The 20,346-nt window shown below is 40.7% G+C and overlaps 1 protein-coding gene across 1 annotated transcript in view; it reads left to right on the plus strand.

The window, feature by feature from the left end:
* Positions 1 to 20,346, plus strand: part of LOC144610500 (complement C3-like) — a 104,261-nt gene that overhangs the window by 70,164 nt on the left and 13,751 nt on the right. The window contains exons 24-34 of the mRNA XM_078429252.1: positions 58 to 261; positions 2,326 to 2,401; positions 4,692 to 4,851; positions 5,306 to 5,401; positions 5,891 to 6,041; positions 6,886 to 7,055; positions 8,754 to 8,912; positions 11,439 to 11,498; positions 15,618 to 15,708; positions 17,585 to 17,630; positions 18,982 to 19,069. Coding sequence (XP_078285378.1) covers positions 58 to 261; positions 2,326 to 2,401; positions 4,692 to 4,851; positions 5,306 to 5,401; positions 5,891 to 6,041; positions 6,886 to 7,055; positions 8,754 to 8,912; positions 11,439 to 11,498; positions 15,618 to 15,708; positions 17,585 to 17,630; positions 18,982 to 19,069 — 1,301 coding nt within the window. The remainder of the gene's footprint in view (positions 1 to 57; positions 262 to 2,325; positions 2,402 to 4,691; positions 4,852 to 5,305; positions 5,402 to 5,890; positions 6,042 to 6,885; positions 7,056 to 8,753; positions 8,913 to 11,438; positions 11,499 to 15,617; positions 15,709 to 17,584; positions 17,631 to 18,981; positions 19,070 to 20,346) is intronic.

Consider the following 20,346-nt stretch of genomic DNA (forward strand, 5'->3'; position numbering starts at 1 on the left):
TATGGATATGCTTGGATATTTGACAGCATCCTCAAATTATTTTTTTCAATGAAACAGGTAGTATTTTAACTCAATCTATTGAAAAAACTATCGATGGATTGAAACTGAAAAAATTAATCAGACTTCCAAGTGGATGCGGTGAACAGAATTTAGCAAGGATGACTCCGGTGGTGATTGTCGTAAAATATCTAGACGAAAAAAATGAATGGCCATTGGTGGGAGTGGACGCCAGAGAATCAGCACTGAACAACATTCAGATAGGTACGGAACATCATTGTTACATGTAAATTGTTTCATGTGAATTCTTGTCATTTTTCAAGGAAATAATATGTAAAAAAATTTAAAATTTAAATATCACCTCCGAATGTCTTTTGCATGGTTCATAGTAGAGGTTACATTATGCATTATGGTAACAATCATCTTTATTGCTGATTAACAGTGAAGATTGTGGTGATGTGGATGCTCTGTTGTAGAGTATATTCAAGGCTGAGACCGAAAAATGTTTAAACAATAAGGAAATGATGGAATTGAGCTGGGAAGTTGATGAGGTTTGCGATCAGGTACAACCCCATGTTAGAGACTGGTCAAAGACAGTAAGACCCACCTAGACATGAAATATACAGGGGGGAAAATAACTTTGTTAATGTGAGTCTGAAACTCTCTAGCCTCAAACTCGCTTTTTCCCATTGATGCAATTGCTTTTGTAATGCATATTTTTAAACGAGAACAAAACACATTTTGCAGAGACTCAAGCAGGTCAGGCAGCATCTGTAGAAAGTAACCATGGAGGAGTGCAGCATAGGCTGAAGTGTCACAGGCAATCCCGAAGATTAATGGAATATTTACCACATTGAAAATGGGTCTGCAGGACTGTGACAATTACATTGTGGTACCAGCCACTGCTGAGTTGCTCAGTTTTACCCTCAATATAAGATGCTTCTTTGGGAGCTCTACTTTGTTTACGACAGAATGGACAGTAAAATCGGTGGAAACAAACATTGCATGGATGATCAGCTGATATGTTGCAGTTTCAGGCAGCAGGAAGTCAGTATTAAGAGTGAAGTATATGGGATATTGTTCAAATGCTAATGCAGTAAAGATAGCTGATATTTTGAATGTGAGCTATATGGAATGTGGATAAGTTGAGAGTGATTGATGTTATCGAGATTCTGATGGAAGCAACAGAACAGCCAACTACAGTCAACTGTAAAGATGTTGTTGCCGGCAGTAGGGCCAGAGAGATATGAGATGGTGAGACCACACTAAAGACACACTGCAATCCTGATCACTTGATATGGAAGATGTCATTAAGTTGGAATGGGTGCAGAAGAGATTCTCCATGATGGTGATTCCTGATCCAGATTCACCAGACGTCTTGCACACTTGAGATGTTGGGAGAGATTAGATGTAAGAACTTTTTTCCTTGGATTTATGAGGTTGAGGGTTTCAAGGTTATGTGGGGTGTGGACAATTTGTTAGCTTTAATGACTTTGATAGCAAAAAAGTGACAATTAAGAACATGAAATTCATAATTATAAAGATTTTGGGGTAAAGGATAATTGTAGTAATTGCAAGATAGGATAGAAATGTAGCATCCATTTGAGACCCATGGCATGTTCTGCAGATTGAGGTGATTCATGAAGATCACTAGCACAGAAAGTGGATACATCAAAGGTGAGAAATGCAACTGTGCTGAAGAGGTAATGATAGTTGTGCAAGGTATTAGTGTCGCTATATAGAACTAATTAACTGTATATTTTATATATGTAAGTAGTTTGACAAATACACTGTTCAATTTCCTCTTGGAACGAAAGCAGCGGAACGTGCTGCAGAGAAGTGGAACAATCTGATGTTAAAGGGCTGAGACAATATTGTGTCTGTACATTGTTAATTGTAACCATGAATAAAGGCTAAGCGGTTCCATATTGTAGAAACATAGAAAATAGGTGCAGGAGGAGGCCATTCGGCCCTTCGAGCCAGCATCGCAATGTTTCTACACGGATTGTGAATGGATCCGTGCTGCAATCGTTGTAAGAACACTTGAAGACACTAATTTTAGAATGACTTCCAGGTTAAAAATGTCATCTTCATTGCAAAGATCAGTTGGCACCATAAATGCTAATTCGAATTTTCACAATAGTGCAATGCAACCTGTAACTTTAATGCGGCTTTAGCAAAAACAAAATATTTTCATAAGCTCAGTGCTGAGAAAGGCATGAGTGCATGTCCAAATTTCTTTGTTTTCTCCCAATATTTTGTTTCTCTGTTTAGATACTCTAGAATTAATAGAATTTTGCTTTTTTTTGTTTTCTTTTCCTCACTCAGGTTATACCACACAACTAAAATTTAGCAAAGATGATTATTCTTTCTCCATTTTCGAAGAATATCGATCCAGCACATGGTACATTACAAGCTGCATTTCCAGAGCGATATTTTGTGAAATACATTGGTGTATTTGCATTTGGAAGAAAATGGAAAAATTAGGAACAGCCAGTTAATTTGTCCGCGGCAGGTCATGGCTTGCCAAATTGATTAAGATTTTGCAGAGGAGATGGTGATTGAGGGTGGAGCAGTGAATATTGTGTACATGTATTTTAGTAAGGTATTTGATAATGTCCCTCACGACAGGCCGGTTTTGACTTGGTAGCCACATTGACTCAGTAGTTCAGATTCAGCACCGCCATTCAATATGATCATGGCTGATCATCCAAAATCAGTACCTTGTTCCTGCTTTTTCCCCATATCCCTTGATTCCATTAGCCCAAAGAGCTAAATCTAACTCTCTCTTGAACACATCCAGTAAATTGGCCTCCACTGCCTTCTGTGGCAGAGAATTCCACAGATTCACAACTCTCTGGGTGAAAAAGTTTTTTTCTAATCTCAGTCCTAAAGGGCCTACCCTTTATTCTTACACTGTGGCCCCCTGGTTCTGGACTTCCCCAACATCGAGAACATTTTTCCTGCATCTGGGCCGTCCAATCCCTTATGAATTTTATATGTTTCTATAACTTTCCCCTTTCATCCTTCTAAATTCCAGTGAATACAAGCCCAGTCGATCCATTCTTTCATCATTTGTCAGTCCCGCCATCCCGGGAATTAACCTAGTGAATCTATGCTGCACTCCCTCAATAGCAAGAATGTCCTTCCTCAAATTAGGAGACCAAAACTGCTCACGATACTTCAGGTGTGGTCTCACCAGGGTCCTGTACAACTGCAGGACCTTCTTGCTCCTACACACAAATCAGCTTGCTGTGAAGTCCAACATGCCATTTGCTTTCTTCACTACCTGCTGTACTTGCATGCTTACTTTCAGTTTTGTTTTTGTTGTTTTAAATTATTATTAATATTATTTATATTTTAGTATTTATATATATTGAATAAGAAAAAGTGAACAGTGAAAGTTATCTCCGATTACAATGGGATCTTGATCAACTGGGTCAATGGGCAGAGGAATGGCAGATAGAAACATAGAAAATAGGTGCAGGAGGAGGCCATACGGCCCTCTGAGCCAGCACCGCCATTCATTGTGATCATGGCTGATCATCCACAGTAGTTAACTCAGTTAAATATGAGGTATTATACTTTAGCAAGACAAACCCGGGCAGTAAACAGCATTAGACTGGGGAGTGTTACAGAACTGAGACTGAGGGGCCCAGGTACATTGTTCCATGAAAGTGGCCACAGAGGTAGTCTGTGGCAAAGAAGAGATTTGACAAGTTTGCCTTCATTGGTCAGGGCACGGAGCGCACATGTTGGAAAACCATGTTACAACTGTTCAAAATTAGCAAGGCGATGTTAGGAGTAAGAAGGATGTTATTAAACCGGAAAGACTTTCCAATTATTTCCAAGGGTGTTAATGAGTTTGGAGGCTTTAGTTATAAGGAAAGGCTAGATAAGCTGGGTCATTTTTTTCAGGGAATCTAGGAGACCAAGGGATGGCCTTATGGAGGCATATAAATCATGAGGGGCATAAATAAGATGAACAGCCAATGTTTTTTAGCCAAGGTTAAGGATTCTAAAACTCGATTTAAGGTGAGAGTGGAAAGATTTATAAGGAATCTGTGAGACAACCTCTTCATAGTGAGGTTGGTACACATATGGAATGAGCTGCCAAAAGAACTTGCAGGGACCAATAGCGTTATGACATTTAAAAGTCATTTGGACAGGTACTTGAAAAGGATAGCTTTTGAGGGATAATGTCCAGATTTAGGCAAATGGGACTAGCTCAGTCAGATGTCTTCTCTAGCTTAGATGAGTTGGGCTGAAGTCTCTGTTTTCATGCTGTACAGCTCTATAGCTCTGTGAATTGTTTTAGAAATATGTATTGTGAACCATTCCCATTTGGATAAAAGTATGGAAATAACAGTCCATTGAAAATAACAATCAATTTCCTAACGGTAGTAAGAATGAATTAACAATCACAATAGTTTTATGTCTCAGTGGGTAAGGTTTCTTTCATTTGATTATTTTTTAAATGTTTCATTTCAGAATGTCTATCTTCCTTCTTGCTCTAATTGTGTCTAATTGTGCCTGGGAAAGACAGGCAATACAGTAACAGATTCTGTTCCACTACTGGCGTAAAATTTCAAAACACATAGGTAGAAGATCTTATGTGAGGGTGTATGAAAGATGAATTTTTACCCTGTTTTTTCATAATGGAATTAATGTATGTTGCATTTCTCTAAGTGAAGGTTGACTGCCTATGTGGTTAAGGTGTTTGCAATGGCACAAAACATGATCACAATTGACCGAAGAGTACTGTGTGGAGCTGTGAAGTGGCTGATATTAAACAAACAGAAACCTGATGGTTACTTTGTGGAAGAACAAGCAGTATTTGACCAACGCATTATTGTACGTAAAATTTGATTTGTTTGCATAGAAAATTTGAATTATCATATAGTACAACACAAGCAGAGGATATTCATATCAGCACGACTCTGGAAATTAAATGACAAGTGGGAAAGTTTTCAATTTTTTTGTTCCTTTTTGTACAAAGGAAAGTCAAGTCTTCAGCAACAAAGGCGATTTATTCCTGTTATTCATTCACAAGATGAGAACATTTAATGTCCATCCAAAATTGAATGTAAAGAATGCTATTGGCCATTTTACAGTTTGTACTTTCATTACTCGCAAAAATCATCAACAACAGACATTGATGGGACAATTGATAGTTTTCATTGAGATTTCTTTAGGCCATTCATTGCTGAACACAATGAAATCATCGGTTTAATTAAATTTGTTAGTTGACATATTTCAGGCATTGTTTAATTCATGAGTATTTTCGATGTGTATTCATTTACTTAAGGGAGGACTTGAAAAGGAAACCACTCATGCACCATTAACTGCATTTGTGCTGATTGCAATAATTGAAGCTCAAAGTGCTTGCTCACAACATGTTACGGTAAATCATTTTCATTTTACAATTTAAGGTATCTGGTGGATTAATTATTTCAGAAGAGCAGGAAAGTGTTGGTCAAGATTTTCTCTCAATCAATAAGACCAAATCCTGCATTAAGTTAATCATTGCATGACAGCAAATCAAAGTTGCAAAATGACGATCTGTGAAAGACGGTTCAATTATGTTTGGGAGACTTGGTTACTTCAGATTACATTTGGATTCCTATTTTGTTTTGTGCCAAAACTCAAATTTAGTTCTATTAACAAATATGCACAAATAACAGATTGTCCCATTAACATCTCAGACTAAGTCTGAATTCTCTCACTGGATTATGTTAATTCTCTAAAGTTCAAATTTGAACAAATAGGTGGATTGGGACAGTGCATCAAGGTGCGAAATCAAGTGGAGAGAGATGACCTGCAGCTTCAGTGTTTAAGCGTGTGGTTGGGATAAATGTATGTCCAGAGCTATTTAATGTAAATATCATTTTAGAGTTATGAAAACACTATCACAAAAGCAGTATATTACCTGGAGAGGCACATAGATGGCCTTCAGGGATCCTACGGTGCAGTACTTTCAGCTTACGCCCTTTCACTGATGGGTACAGACAAGACGGAAGTTGTGATGAAATTTGCTTCACCAGGTAAGTCTGATTAGTTCTTGTGCCCCAATTCTAGGACATCCGAGATGTCCTCCTTTAGTAAATGCCCCCCCCCCCCCCACTTGTCATAGATGGAACCCTTCCCATGTCTCCTGTGTGTCCCATAATCTTGCTCTAATTCTTTCCCCCCCCCCCCCTCACCCCCAGACAGAACAAGGCTAGAGTTCCCCTGGTCCTTGCCTCTAACCCCACGAGGTTTCCGCATCCAACATATCATCCTCTGACATTTCCAGCACTTCCAATGTGATCCTACCACTAATCATATTTTCCCGTCTCCAACCCTTTCTGTCTTCTGCAGAGACTGCTCTCTCCACAACTTCTTAGGTCACTCGTCCCTTCTAACCCAAACCACTCCGACCCAACATTGAATTCTCCAACGTTAGGTAACTACTTAATCCCAATCCTCTTCCTTCTTCCACCATATACCCATACAATGTCACATGTTGCCTCGCATCTATTTCTCGTCTCCTTCTCTTCACCTACATTCCTTCCTCTGGCATCAGAATTCACAGCGTTTCAATCCTTATGTCTCACACATTGCCTTTTCTCTAGCCCTTTCCAATCATCTGCCTATCAAAAAACCCTCCTCACCTGTATCACCCTATCACCCTATCTGAAGGGTCTCGACCCGAAACGTCACCCATTTCTTCTCTCCAGAGATGCTACCTCTTCCGCTGAGTTACTCCAGCATTTTGTGCCGTTTTAGTAAACCAGCATGTGTATTTCCTTGTTTCTATGAGAAACAGTGATATCTGCCTGGAAATAGATGCTGCAGTTAATTTGAACATTTTTCACTAATCACTATTTTTCTCTGGCATCATTTTAGACCAATCATACTGGCCAGTAGGAGGAGATGCTAACTCTCTGTACACCATTGAAGCCACGGGATATGCCCTTCTATTCCTCTTGCAGCAGAAGCAATATGACCAAGCTGGTAAATTAGTGACATGGCTATCAAAACGGAGTGAATATGGAGGAGATTTCAGCTCTACACAGGTAGTGCAACTGCACATTGAATGTGATTTGCACATAATTAATATAGTAGTTGACTGGACATCCCATGTGCAATGTGCACCTGACCAGACAAACTAGAAAAAAAACAATTGCAAAAGGAATACATATGTTTAAAATGCATTTTGACACATCTTTTAGGCTTCTTAGAGAAATATAGTAGAACTCCCTCAATGCAGCGTACCTTTGACTTTGGTGGGTGGATGAGCATATTTTCTGCACTCTGGACTTTATTCCAGCATACTTTTAGTGCACTAATGTGAAACAGTAGTAGAATAAAAAAATTCCCAGTGAACCTGATAAGTTTGAAGGGAGAGTGAGAAATAGAACCTAGTAAGTTTCAAGAGAATTGCAGGAACCAAGGCTCGATGAATGAACAGAATCCGGAGCCCCAGTGAGTGGACGTGGAGCATAGGAAATATTACCCCATGAGCCAGACAGACCAGTGTGATTTCCAAATAGTCAAATAACAATTTATTGGACGTTTACTGCACTTAGCAGTATCTAAATAACAATTCCTGAACATCTGAGATGTGCCAAAATTCAAAGTAAATGTAACATAATTACTTTTGAGGTCCCAGATTTGTACTAAGCATTTTTGCAAAATTTGAATTTGAGTCTTTCCCAATTTGGGATTGACACTGCCCTTTCTGGAAGATTTTTTAGAACTTCTCATTCGTTTGTGTGCTTTAGTGGAAACTCAAATAAACTCATTAAAGTTTTATTGGTGACTAGACCAAGTGGACCCATTGGGCCCAAACCACTCCTGCATTGGTGCAGCACCCTCTCCCCCTCCCATCCCCCGCCACTCTCCCCCCCACCCCTCCCCCCTTCCCTCCCCTCCCACCCTCCCTCCTCCCCCTCCCTCCCCTCACCCCTCCCTCCTCCCCCCTCCCTCCCCCTCCGTCCACCCCCTTCCCCCTCCCCCTCAAACCCCCTTATCCTCCCCACGCTCCCTCCCCTCCACCCCCTCCCTCCCCCTCTCTCCCTAGGAGATAGATTTTAACGTTAAAATGTGAATAACTAAAAATATAACACCGATTTCAATGAAATTTCTTTCATTAGCACCAAAGGGACAACAGTAAGGTTCCGCTATTGTGTACCTTTTTGGCTGTAGTTCAGGAACAAACAAGAGTTTTGGTATATAATCTTAGAGGCGTATAAAATCAGTATTGGAATAGAGAGAGTAAATGGACAGATTATGTACACCCAAGAGGACATATGTTTAAGTTGAGAGTGGCAAGCCTTAATAGAAACATGGAAAATAGGTGCAGGAGGAGGTCAATTGGCCCTTCGTGCCAGCACCGCCAATCATTGTGATCATGGCTGATCATCTACAATCAGTAACCTGAGGACACCTGAGGAGTAATACACACCTGAGGAGTAATATTTTTATTCGTGGTAATGGGTAAATGGAACAAGCTGCCAGAAGAAGTAATTGAGGCATGTCCAAAACAGCATTGAAATGGACATCACATGGATAGGGGAATATAGGCCAAATGCAAGCAAATGGGACTTTATGATGGGGTATCATGGTTGGCATTAATACGTTGGGCTGACGGGCTTTTTCCATGCAGTAAGACTCTATCTCGATCTATTGCTACTCCACGCAAGTTTAGTGAATATGGATGTTTCGTCTGAAATTTCAGCAAATATATTCAACATGAACACTTTGCTTTATAGGCAACGATGGTTGCGCTTCAAGCAATGTCCAAGTATATGGCTGATGCTCCTCCTATCAAGATGTCTGAATTGGATATTAATCTATCCATTCCAAGCAAGCAATATACTCATCAATGGGAAATTCGTCCAAAAAATATATATGTCGCAAGATCAAAAACGGTTTGTTTATATTCTCCAGAAGGTTTAAGTGTTTATTCCCATTTGCTCATTCTTGATCATTTGTAATGTTATTTTCTATGGGGGTGTTCATAATGTTATTTTCTAATTGGATGCTCACAAGTGCAGGACGTAGCCTCGATGCAATCATCAATGGAGCAGAGGAAGTGTTGGGTGGTGGTGCGAGTGTATGTCTGGGACAAGGACTGTTGATGTAACCAAGAAAAAGGCAGCCATAGCCAGAAACCACTTGTGTACCCCTGGCTATACCTTTTCTAATAGTCAATAGTGCTTAATTTGTCACACATGCTACTGCACAGTGAAATTCATTTTGCATGTATTACCCATGCAGGCGTTGCCATTGTTGGGACCATTATTCAAAGTTCGATCTGTCCGTGCACTCGATGTACTGGAGCAGTTCCCACAAAATGACGTCCCTCTCCCTCCCCCTCCCCCTCTCCCCTCTCCCCTCTCCCCTCTCCCCTCTCCCCTCTCCCCTCTCCCCTCTCCCCCTCCCCATCTTTGTGTCCCGGGGTGCCTCCTGCAGCCGACCTTGAAAGCACTGGAGGCATGACCCAATTCACTCTCCTATCGGTCCTTGCTCCACACGACTTCTCTAGCTCTCTTCCGGTTACACTGTCTGCCAAGCCTTCAGGCGGGTTTCCGATCCCGTCAACTGCCAAGGCTTCGGGCGAGTTCCTGCCGACCGCAACCCTTTGGGCAAACTCCAACCAGCCTTCGAGCGAGTTTCCGACGACTATGAGCCTTCGAGTGGACACTGAGCCTTTGGGCGGGTTCGCGGTCCTGCCCGAGACAACGGCGGATGAGCGGGCCTACCCGGGCGGAACCTCCGTTGGTCTGCGGCAGGTGAATCCTCCTCTGCCTAACCACATCGGGCAAGTCAGGCCTGCTTGCCGGAATGTCCCGTCTGCTGCTTTCTTGTAATTTGCAGAAAGTGAGAGGGGTCAAATGAGAAACCACTTTTGGTGTACTGGGTGTGGCCTACTTTATATCAGTTAGACTGTAGACTCGGCGACTGTTTCATGGAACATTTATGATCGTTCCACCTAGGCCTGCTGCATGCTAAGCATTTTAACTCTCCATCCCATTCTGTCCTAGCTTTCCTCCATTACCAACATGAGGCCACACATAAACTCGTATTCCACTTTGGAAGCTTATTATGTAATGGTATGAACATTAGATTCTCCAATTTTAGGCAACTAACCTACAAACAAATCCCCTTTCTTGCACTCTTCCCTGTGCCCCACCTAGATTTGCACCCATTTCTCCCCATCTGTCAACCTTCCACCTATATTCCTTCCTCAGGCTTCACAATTTGTACCTCGTCTATCTTAATCTCATACCTTTAATCTTTTCTTCTCTGGCCTTTGTTGTGCCCCTCCTCTCTTTCAACTTTCTCCCCACCACCCCGTCCTTACCACAATCACTCTGAGGAAGGGTCCTGACGCGAAATGTCACCTTTCCATGTTCTCCAGAGATGCTGCCAGACCCACTGTGTTACTCCAGCACTTTATCCTTTTTGTAAACCAGCATCAGCACTTCCTTGCATCTTCAGTACTTTTTGTGCTTGAATCTATCTTAGCTGTTGTTTTGCTTCAGGTTAAGTTTTACTCTGTAACATTTAGCAGATTCAGTGGTACATCAGCGAATTCTACGGTAGGTCAGTGATCAAAGGACAATTCTTAAGTCTTTCAGCCTCTGGAAGCAAGAGCAGCATGGAGGAGAATGAGACTCTTGGATGGGTGTGAAAGGGAGAGCCATTTGGAGATTTGCAAGGGGCTGAGTGAAAGCGCAGAAAAGAGCAGCCCAAAGTGTCTGCTGAGCTTCAACATTGCCTTTTGATGATGCTGTGTCTGGAGAAGTGGTTAGGTTCAAGTGCTGGTTGGCTATTCCTTCATTAACCTCTTTGGAGTTTGTAAAAAACAGATTGAAATCTTAAAATAAATTTGCTGAAAGATATTTAATGATGTATTTTCCAACCGTGTCCATTATATTTCCTGCTCAGTCACCTTTAGGCACCCAACTAAGGCACAGGGAGCAAGGGTGTCATCTGGAGTACAACCTTGTTAGCTAATGGACAAAGTTTGCAAAAGGCTTGCATATTGTTAGTCTATTTAACTGCCTGAAAAAAGATCCAGTGGTAAATATCCAAAACATCAAGGTGCATCTGTACCTTTACCACGATTGCTCCATGCATTGCCCACAGGAAGAAATTCACTATTTGATCCTGGCAGGGAGTTTAGGTAAAGCAAATCCCACTTTTGGAAGGACAGCAGTACTGCACAACAAGAACCCCTTCCCTTTCTGATCCCATTAATCACAATCTGAGAACAAGGCGTGTTGGCATTAGCTCCATGCCTGTTTGTCCTTTATCAGAATGTGACAGCATAAAATGTTCGTATGTCATATATTAAAGATATCGGTGCACAAACCCGAGGAATCTCATCTGGGTTCTGTTTCATTATATTTTTACTTGAGACTAATGTCTAACCTATATTTTTATTTCAGTTTAATGCCTTTGAAAAGTTTACTGTACAAGTAAAGGGGCAAGGAAAAGGATCACTAAAAGTAAGTGCTGGTCACTAGTGTTCTTTGGTTAAATTCCTTCTGGATTTATTAATGGCCCTCTTTTTACAGATCTGACAACTTTACACAATGGAGCGATCACAATTCAATTAAAAGCACCATACTTCTGAAAGACAATGGCCAGATAAGATAAATGGATATTACTCCTGTTCACTCATTTCCTTTTTTGCAATAGGCTCAAAGTGTCAGAATGAGAAGAATGCAAATAAGAAAATAGCAGAATAAAAATTGAGAAAAGGCCTGATTTTAAGTTGGTGAGGGAAAACAAAGGAAAATATTTTAGAGAAAAAATAGCCCAGAATACAGGGTAAACGTCTCAGTAGATACCACAGAAAATATGCAGGAAGGAACTGCAGATGCTGCTTTCAACCGAAGATAGACACAAAAAGCTGGAGTAACTCAGTGGGACAGACAGCATCTCTGGAGGGAAGGAATGGGTGACGTTTCAGGTCGAGACCATTTTTCAGACTAGTTAAGGAAAAAGGGAAATATAGTCTGCCTAGATGCAAGAACAAACAAGCTAATAATAACTGAAAGAACTGCTGAACTGAAGTTAACATCAGAAGATTTAACTGACAGCAGGATTAACCATGGAGAAGATGATCAATAGGCAAGGTGAAAAGATTATGAAAAATGTCAATGTTGTCGACATTAACTGAAATTGCAAAGTTAAGTTGTCAAGGAATGTTAAAAAGAATAAATCATAGTTGGCAAAATAGGAGAGCGAGAGAATGCCCATCATTGAGGTACATGCAATAATCGCGAAACATTGAAGAGTTTAACGATATGCCTTAACTTTTAATTGGGAGTATAGTGAGTGTAATTAATGGAAGTTGGTTGCCAGCAGTAATTTTACTTCATCCATTTAAGGATTGTATCATATGCCAATCGGCTCTATGGGTGGCAATGACATGAATGAAGTGAAGTGTTCCAGTCTTCCAAGAGCCCTGGAATAAAAACACTTTTTCCACTTCTCAAGTCATGTGTATACGTTTGTACATTCTGGGGCAGATGATTAGAAGTTTAGAAAGCACAGAGTTGTCATCGTGGGCACCACCCACAAAGTCAAGTATGGTTACCCTCCTAGTGGGTCCATTCTGTAGGACTTGAATTAGCTTAAAAGGCAGATCTTGAAGTTACTGACTTAATTTCCCTCCAGGTGGTCACCTACATGTGACACCTGTCACCAGAGGGAGATGGTGTCCCACAGAGACCCACCACACGATCCCTGACAGAGAAAGATCCGTGTTCAACGGCATGGACTCCACGGCGGTTGATACACTCTCCCTACTGCAGCCACCTTTTGCCTGGTCAGATCTTGTGCTCTCCACCTGCTGGTCAGCTACCATCCTCCGCCCCTTTCCACCATTGAGGTATTTTTCTTGGGCCGCACTATGTCAGGAACTTCTCCCTTTACCCATCTGCCATGGGTGAACTTGCCAGGAGCATAACTCCAAGACAGTTTAGCTTTAGGATCTTAGGCACATGCAAGGTTCTGCCTCAGACAAGATAATAATCTTCAGAGGTTTGTCCCATATAGTAAGCAAGGCATTAGAGCAGACCAAATTGACAAGTTAAATTAAGTGGGAAATAATAAATAAAAAACCATACTGGCAATGTGATGGGTGCAGGCATTCCCTTGGTGAAGCCACAAACCAATTTATCCGTTAATCGGAAACAATTTCTCAGCAAGGGAAAGCAAGTGGGGAACTGAAATAACAACAGAAGTCACTCATTTGCAGCCAATTTCTGAGTATGGTCACAAAATAGTTAGGCCGTCAGGAGGTGCATGAAATTCCAACAAGATATTTCTATTTAGTTAAAGCACATTTTAAACTCTCAGAAACCTGTGCAGATATTTTTAGCATGAATTATTCGCTTTTTTAAAACTTTGACAATTCTACTACAAAAATCCTTGATGATCCAGATTTTTTAATACATACCTAGTTTGTATTTATTAGTGAAAAGATGAATTTCCTTAGGTCATATCTTAAGTAATTCGGAGAGCACCTGTAATTTTGGAAAGAGGTGGGAGAGATTATGAGCCATTCATTCAGAAAGAGTGAAGTGCTCTAAGCTAACAGGCAGAAAATGTGGTTTCTCTACTTTGAGAGGCAAAATGATGGAACCAATAATCAATAAATTTATAGGATATGGGTTTGGGAACTGTCAATCTTTCTTCACAATTTTTCAGTCAAAGTGGAAGGAAACTGAAAAAGGAAAGGAAGACCTGATTAAGCTTACAGAATGGAATGAGCTGCCAGAGGATGATTGAATGAATACTTTGCCGTCACATGTTACAATTCACAGTGAAATTCTTTGCTTGCATACCCAAGGTATGCAAATAGACGCCCAAACCGAGTACCGACTGAGGTAGTTGATGCAGGAACTATCGCAACGTTTAAGTAACAGTTAGACAGGTACATGGATAGGACAGGTTCGGAGGGATATGTGCCAAACATGTGACAATAAATTGATCTTGAAATCTTGAAATCTTGATCTTGAACACAGGCAGGACTAGTGCAGCTGGGACATGTTGGCCTGTGTGGGCAAGTTGGGCTGAAGGGCCTATTTCGACGTGGTATGACTCTAATGCTTCTGAAATTCTTAGTTAGGGTTATTATAATTAGGGTTGCCAATTATTTGCCTTTAAAACACATGAGCATCGCAAGAGCAACTTAAAACAGTAAATGAATGCCTTACTCATACAACTTGCAGTACTTTTGCAGGTCACATGCAGCATTGAATGGTAGACATCCCCCCCAATCCCCAACCGTATGACTATGGACACCTACCAATGGTGTTGGATCACAGTTCCTCCCCATTCCCACTTCCATTTTGAATCATGGATAACCAATTTGTTTCAAGAACTGCATAAATTGGGTCTGGCGAGGATGGGAGAGTGAAGTGGGTGTTGTGGGACTGGGATTTCCAGCGTGGGAGAAAAAGGAAGAAGGATGAGTGGATGAAGAAAGATGAGAGAGAGTTAAACAGCGAGGAAGAAAGAGAAGAGGGGGAGATTAGGGAGAAGATAAAAGGGGGAGGGGGTGTGGGGAGCAGTGAATGAACATATTTGGAGTCAGTTTTATTTAAAACAAGTCATTTGGTTTATCAATATATATCTTCTCAGTTGTAATGTCATCCTTGCGAATCATTCTCAAACCTTCTACAGTGCTTCTATATCAACGTTGTATACAGAATGATCATAATTTACCACCTATCACAGAAATAGAATCAAAAGCAAATATACCTAACATTGTTAACAACCTCAATCCAGCTAACAAAATGATGCATTAAAAACAATTAAACCTTAAAGAACAGAGCCACTTCCTTGGAGAATGGTTGAGGAAGAAGTAGAATTGGACAAGACAGTCCAAGTGTTATCTGATAAAAATATATAATGTACATATTTTAAAATAATGCTACCTTTACTTCTTTATTTTATCAGTGGTCAAACTCCTGGTCTAACAGTGGCACAGCCAGCAGGCTAGTAAACACTACAACCTCAAATAAGCTCTGAACTACAATATAATTATAATAATTATTATTATTATTGCACTACTATTGTTTTTATTGTGTGTGTATGCGTGTGTGTATGTATATATAAATATATATAATATATATATAAACGAGAAAAAAAAGTTCAGTGTGTATATATACACAGAAGTACACACATATATATATATATGTATGTATGTATATATATATGTGTGTATATATATATATGTGTGTGTGTGTGTGTGTGTACTTGTGAGTATGTGTATATATCATATCATCATATCATATATATACAGCCGGAAACAGGCCTTTTCGGCCCTCCAAGTCCGTGCCGCCCAGCGATCCCCATACATTAACACTATCCTACACCCACTAGGGACAATTTTTACATTTACCCAGTCAATTAACCTACATACCTGTACGTCTATATACACATTGAACTTTTTTTTCTCTCTCATTTATTATATTGTTTACAGTGTACTATGTTTACATATTCTGTTGTGCTGCAGCATGTAAGAATTTCATTGTTCTATCTGGGACATATGACAATAAAACACTCTTGACTTCTGACAGGTAACCTCTAACTTTATTTCTTTTATACAGGTTTTGGGAACATACTATGCATTGTTGCCCATGGATAAAAAGGAATGTAAGAGTTTCAATTTGAACATAACTGTTCAAAATGTTGAGAAAGGTGAGCAGTGCACTGGGAGCTTTATTTCTTAATAATTAGCTTCTCTGTACGAGTTGCTCCACAGCAAACTATGAAACAAAAGTTAAAAAAGCAAGAATCATAGTTGAAATTCTTGGACTTTGTCAAGAAAAGTTAAATAAGATCTCACCATATCCTTTTTATTCTAGAACCATCTCTACTCTATCGTTCTTGTGAATCCCCCATTTCTCTCTCTCCTAGCTTCATAACTATCCCTCTGTCAGTCCCTCTACATGTCTGTAAGTCAACCAGGTCTTGATGACCTAAAAAAAACGAATGTTAACTTAGCAGCAGGAAACAGCTGCCTATCTTTTAATTCAGGAGTGTGATGAAGTAACACAGTAATATGTACCAGCAGCGAGTCTGTAATAGTTTGGTTGCCAATCTTCCAATAAAGTATCATTTTTATTTCAGATACTTTGTTATTAGACTTTGCAGCAGTTAAGAGTTATCTTCATGCTTGTCACTTTAAATACTGCAAGGTTTTTCCAAGGTGATTAACATTGCAGGAAAGTTGATATCAAGCAGGAGTAGTGATGGTGATTATCAATAATGGAAGTAAAGATGTGAGGGAAGTTGAGAAAAATTAAATATTTATATCATTAGTGGTCGGGGTCTGGAATTGGCTGCCTCAAAAGATGGGAGATGGAGAAACTATTGCAACTTTTAAAAAAATAGCTGGTTGAGCATTTGAGCCCTAAACATCGGAGAAATGTGATTCATCTTGTATGCTTTCGATTAATATGGATGCAAAAGGCCAAATAGCCTCTTTCTGATGTAAATTTTCAAGCCAATGGATGCTTCAGGATGTCTTTAAAGTTGGAATAGATCTCGCGGAGCATCGGAGTTCAGCAAAGTGATCCTGGTGCCAGGCACTTATGACGAGCATCTGGGCTCCAGGAATTGTCTAATTTTCCCCTCTCAATTCCACATCTGAACTAATTTTGCAGATATTGAATTAGATTAAAAATGTTGAATTGACCAGAGAAATCGTTCCACAGCAATTTGACTCTTTTCACTGATACATGCATCAAATAGCCAGTAAAGTGGGATCACGGCATCAGGTTAAAAGTTCACAGCTAAAAACCCACTTGACTCTGTTGCTAAAGCTGTTGCTTCCAAAAAAGTTATGGATTTAGATTGTACTCCAGATATATAACCACATGGTTTAGCTGTGCAATGGTGTAACATTAAGTGAATGCTGCACTGTTGGTGATATCTTCTCAATCAGATATGAATGAATGTTTTGTCTGAGCTTTCAGGCGAATGGTATTCTTTGGTATCCTGGCCAATACTTTTCCCTCAAAAGCTGCACCTAGAAACAAAGAAACATAGAAAATAGGTGCAGCAGGAGGGTACTCAACCTGATAGGTTGAAATCTTGCTCTGTCCAGATGGCTATTACATTACAGCAGCTATTTGTTTTTAGACTTTAGGAATACAGTGTAGAAACAAGTCCATGTGCCCACTGATTCCACACAGACCAGTGATCACCCCATACACTTGCACTATCTTACACACTATGGATAATTACAATTTCCCAAAGCCAATTAACCTGCAAACCTGTACGTCTTTGGAGTGTAGGAGGAAACTGGAGCACTTGGAGAAAACCCACGCAGTCACAGGGAGAACATACAAACTCCATCCAGACAGCATCCATAGGCAGGATTGAACCAGTGTCTCTGGCGCTGTAAGGCAGCAACTCTACCACTGCGCCACTGTGCCGCCTATACTGCTTCAGAAAGTAATTTTAACAACTACTTAAATCTCATGAAAAATTACACTTATTTATGTTAGTTACAATTAGGAATCGAAGTATATGGGATTATAGTAATTTACCTTGTTTTGCATATTTCTAGTTCAGCGACCTGCTCTAAATTCGCTCCTGCTAAAGATCTGCGCGCGGTAAGTAGCTCAGATCTTAATGAGCTTAATGATTGTGATGTGTAATCAAGCAGGAATTTTGATTTAGAGAAACCATAAAAATATAGAAACATTGGATATCTCAAGAGTCCAATTAGCCCCTCAAGCCTGTTCCATTACTCAGTTAGATCATAATTGATTTGTGATCTTATTCCATTTCCTTGTCTTTTCTTCAAAACTATCTGTGACCTCAGTTAACAAAAATCAATTGTTCATAAATTTAAAACTATTGACCAAAGATTGTTTGTCATTTGCAGAAGCAAGTTCCAAACCATTGAAATCCATTAGATTTCTCTTTCTGTTAGAACAAGTGTTTTTCTATGAACACCAGACTGAATTTCCCACAAAGAAAAACCACCACTGTGAAAGTGTCAGTATGGTTTACATCCAGACACAAAGCCGAAAACATGTCTTGTGCATGAAACTCACTCATTTCAGTGCCAATTCCCTCTTTGCTCTGCTGCAGTCAGATGACATCAGCCATTACGAGCATGTCACTGACAGACGGCAGCAACACACATTCTAACTACATGGAGGTGGCAAGTGAAAGGATTTCAGTTTTTTCTTCAGACAAAGAGAGATGTTGTCAGGTCAGTAAGTTACACTACGTCTGGGAGACTATACATGCCAGGACAGTGGTTATATGCTGGTGTTGGTGGAGAACAAGATGGTATCTAGTTTAGTTTAGTGTACCGAGGTACAGTGAAAAATGTTTTTATTGTGTGCTGTCCAGTCAACGGAAAGACAATACATGATTACAATCAAGCTTTCCAGAGTGTATAGATACAGGCTAAAGGAAATAGCGTTTAGTGCCAGATAAAGTCCAATAAAGTCCGATTAAAGATAGTCTGAGGGTCTCCAATGTAGATGATAGGTCAGGAACGTTCTCTGGCTGTTGATAGAGTGGTTGATAAAGTTTGCGATAGAATGGTTAATTTGCATGATAGCAGCTGGGAAGATGGTGAGAGTTGTTTGGGTCATGCCGAACATCCTAAGCCTTCTAAGATGGTATGCTTTCTTGGCCATTGGCCTTTGATAGGAGTAAAGGCTTGTGTAACTACAACATCCGCTGATCCCATTGGCAGGAGGATGCTTCTGTAATCTTCTCTAAGTCTGAGAACCTACACGCATTGTACAAATCAAGGGCAATGTTACAGAATATGAGGGTAGTCTCCATCAGGATTAAATAAATCCACAGAATGGAACAATGCCAAATGATTGATTGCTGAGAGTGTCGATACTGGAAGCACCTTCACTTGGCTCTCTGCTTTCTCCTGTTGTTAAGTCCCGAGATCTGTCTTGTTACTAATCTATTTTAATTTGTCCTTCACAGCTACCTTGGTGCAACAGAAACCTCAATGGTTATTTTCGATATTTCCATGTTAACTGGATTCACTCCAGATATTCAGGATCTGAATCAGGTATGTTATGTTTTAATTCATCAAGAATGACTTCAATTTATTTTGAGGAAATGTTCACATATCTCCAACTAAGGATACAAAAGGGATGTGTTCTAATGGGTTTGAGACATTCAACATGGGCAGTAACCATAACCTAACAACTGTGAACCAAGTCTGCACATTATGAAGGCAGTGGAGGCCAATTCTCTGAATGCATTCAAGAGAGAGCTAGATAGAGCTCTTAAGGATAGCGGAGTCAGGGGGTATGGGGAGAAAGCAGGAACAGGGTACTGATTTAGAATGATCAGCCATGATCACATTGAATGGTGGTGCTGACTCCTGCACCTATTGTCTATTATTCTGGATTAGAAAAAGGCACAAAGTGCTAGAGCAATTCAGAGGGTCAGGCAGCATCTCTGGTGAACATGGATAGGTGATGTTTTGGTTTGGTACTCTAAGGATTACCCCAGCACTTTTTGTTTTTATTTTGGAAACCAGCATCTGCAGTTCCTTGTTTCTAATACTCCAGGTAACTTCATTGATTGAACCAAGTCATCTCAGTTTAAATCAAACAATGCTCACAGTTAATCGGGTAAAGGGAGAACCTTTCACTGAAATGTTAATTTGGAGATGTTCAAAGAATGTGAAGCAAAATGTTTACCTAATGATTCCCACCGGCTACTGCAAGCCATGTCCCCCTCACTTTCACAGTTCTTTGGTAATTTTCTCACCCTTCAGTTTCATTGTTACTCCCAGTTAAAGTTGAATCCAACCTAATTGTACTTCCCTTTTTCGAAGCCTTTTGCGCAGTTGCCTCTTGAACTCTGCTACTACCACCAAATGGGTTTGAGACTCTTAAAACACACTAGACCAAGTGAACCCGTAGGGCCCAAACCTCTCCTGCATTGGTCCAGCACCCTCCCCCACTCCCCCTCACTCCCCGATCCATCCCCTCTTATCCCTCCTCTCAAGCCCTCCCTCCCACTCAACCACTTGATCCCCCCTGAACCCCCCCTTAATCCCCACTTCCTCCCCTCCCCCCACTCCACCCCCCCTCCTCCCCCCACCCACTCCATCCCCCTTAACCCCCCCTTATCCCCTCATCCCCCCCCCCCCACTCCACGGTGCTCTCCTGCACTTCCCCCTCTCTCCTCCAACCACCCTTCGCCCTCCCCCTCCTTAACCCTCCCCACCCTTCCCCCACACTTCCCCTCCTTCCCCCCCCACACACCCACTCCATCCCCCCTCAACCCCCCTTATATGGTTGGTGACGGTCCGGGGCGCTGTGGCCGGGCGAA

This window comes from Rhinoraja longicauda, chromosome 37, assembly GCF_053455715.1.
Source record: "Rhinoraja longicauda isolate Sanriku21f chromosome 37, sRhiLon1.1, whole genome shotgun sequence".
Taxonomy (NCBI): Eukaryota; Metazoa; Chordata; class Chondrichthyes; order Rajiformes; family Arhynchobatidae; genus Rhinoraja; species Rhinoraja longicauda.